Source organism: Eimeria necatrix, genomic scaffold, assembly GCF_000499385.1.
Source record: "Eimeria necatrix Houghton genomic scaffold, Enh_scaff1214, whole genome shotgun sequence".
Lineage (NCBI taxonomy): Eukaryota > Apicomplexa > Conoidasida > Eucoccidiorida > Eimeriidae > Eimeria > Eimeria necatrix.
The window spans coordinates 7,501-8,528 of NW_013651990.1; the positions used below are offsets into that span (position 1 = coordinate 7,501).

The window sequence follows — 1,028 nt, forward strand, 5'->3', positions numbered from 1 at the left end:
GCTGCTGCTGCTGCTGCTGCTGCAGTGGGAGGGGGGCCCTTGGTGGTTTGCCTCTGCTTGCTGCTGCCGCTGCTGCTGCTGTTGCTGCTACTGCAGCAGCTGCTGCTGCAGCTCCAGCTGAAACAGCAGCTTCGAAATCAACAAAACTGAAACTTCAAATGCTGCCTAACTTTACTTTTTTTATTTTGTTTTTTAGCTCCAGGGGCCCCTTGGGGGCCCCTCGGCCTCGGGGCCTCTAAGGGGCCCCACGGCACCGCGAGAGCGCAGCTGCTGCAGTTTAGCATCTTTTAAGCTCTTAAAGCATTTATTTTTCAGTAATTAATTAATTAATTTATAAAAATAAATGGAAAAAGGGGAAAAGGGGGCTTTTAGGCCACCAGGGGGGCCCCCAGCAGCAGCAGCAGCTCTTCGCGCAGCGCTGCAGCAGCAACAAACTCCCTAGGGGGCCCCCCGGGGGCCCCCAGCAGCAATTTTTAATTATTTTTTCTGCATTTAAATCTAAAATTATGCAAATTAAAGCTGGTAGAAAGGCGTTGTGTCTTTCAGAGGATAACACCTAGCCACCCTCCAGCAGCAGCAGCAGCTAGCTGTTGCCTGTAAGGAAGCAAACTGCAAAAAGGAAGCGAAACAGCAGCAAACGCGCAGCAGCAGCAGCAGCAGAGGCGCAGCAGCTGCTGCCTGAGCCTTGCTGCTGCTCAGGGGCCCCCAGGGCCCCCTCAAATGCTCGCCGAGAGCCCCTAGGGGCCCCCAAGGGGCCCCAAGGGGCCCCCAAGGGGCCCCAAGGGGCCCCCAAGAAACTCGTAGGGGCCCTCTTGGGGGCCCCTGTGACCCTCCGCAGCGCTGCTGCCTCTACATCGCTGCATGCTGGTCTTTTGCTGCTGCTGCTGCAGCAGCAGCAGCAGAAGACGCAGCAGCATAGTGGCTCTCTAGGGTTTCCCAGAGGGGCCTCTACAAGGGCCTGTTAAGGGCCCCCAAAGGATTCTATTCAAACCCTCTTTTGGGGTCCAGGCGCGCGGCTAGGGGGCCCC

The 1,028-nt window shown here is 57.0% G+C and overlaps 1 protein-coding gene across 1 annotated transcript in view; it reads right to left on the bottom strand.

Annotated features, from left to right (window-relative positions):
- The window catches only part of ENH_00007560 (hypothetical protein, conserved), a gene marked incomplete at both ends in the record, with an annotated part of 3,167 nt that extends 2,883 nt beyond the window's left edge, over positions 1–284 (bottom strand). The window contains one exon of the mRNA XM_013578610.1: positions 171–284. Within this exon, the coding sequence (XP_013434064.1) occupies positions 171–284 (114 nt within the window). The remainder of the gene's footprint in view (positions 1–170) is intronic.
- Between the last annotated feature and the right edge of the window lie 744 nt (positions 285–1,028).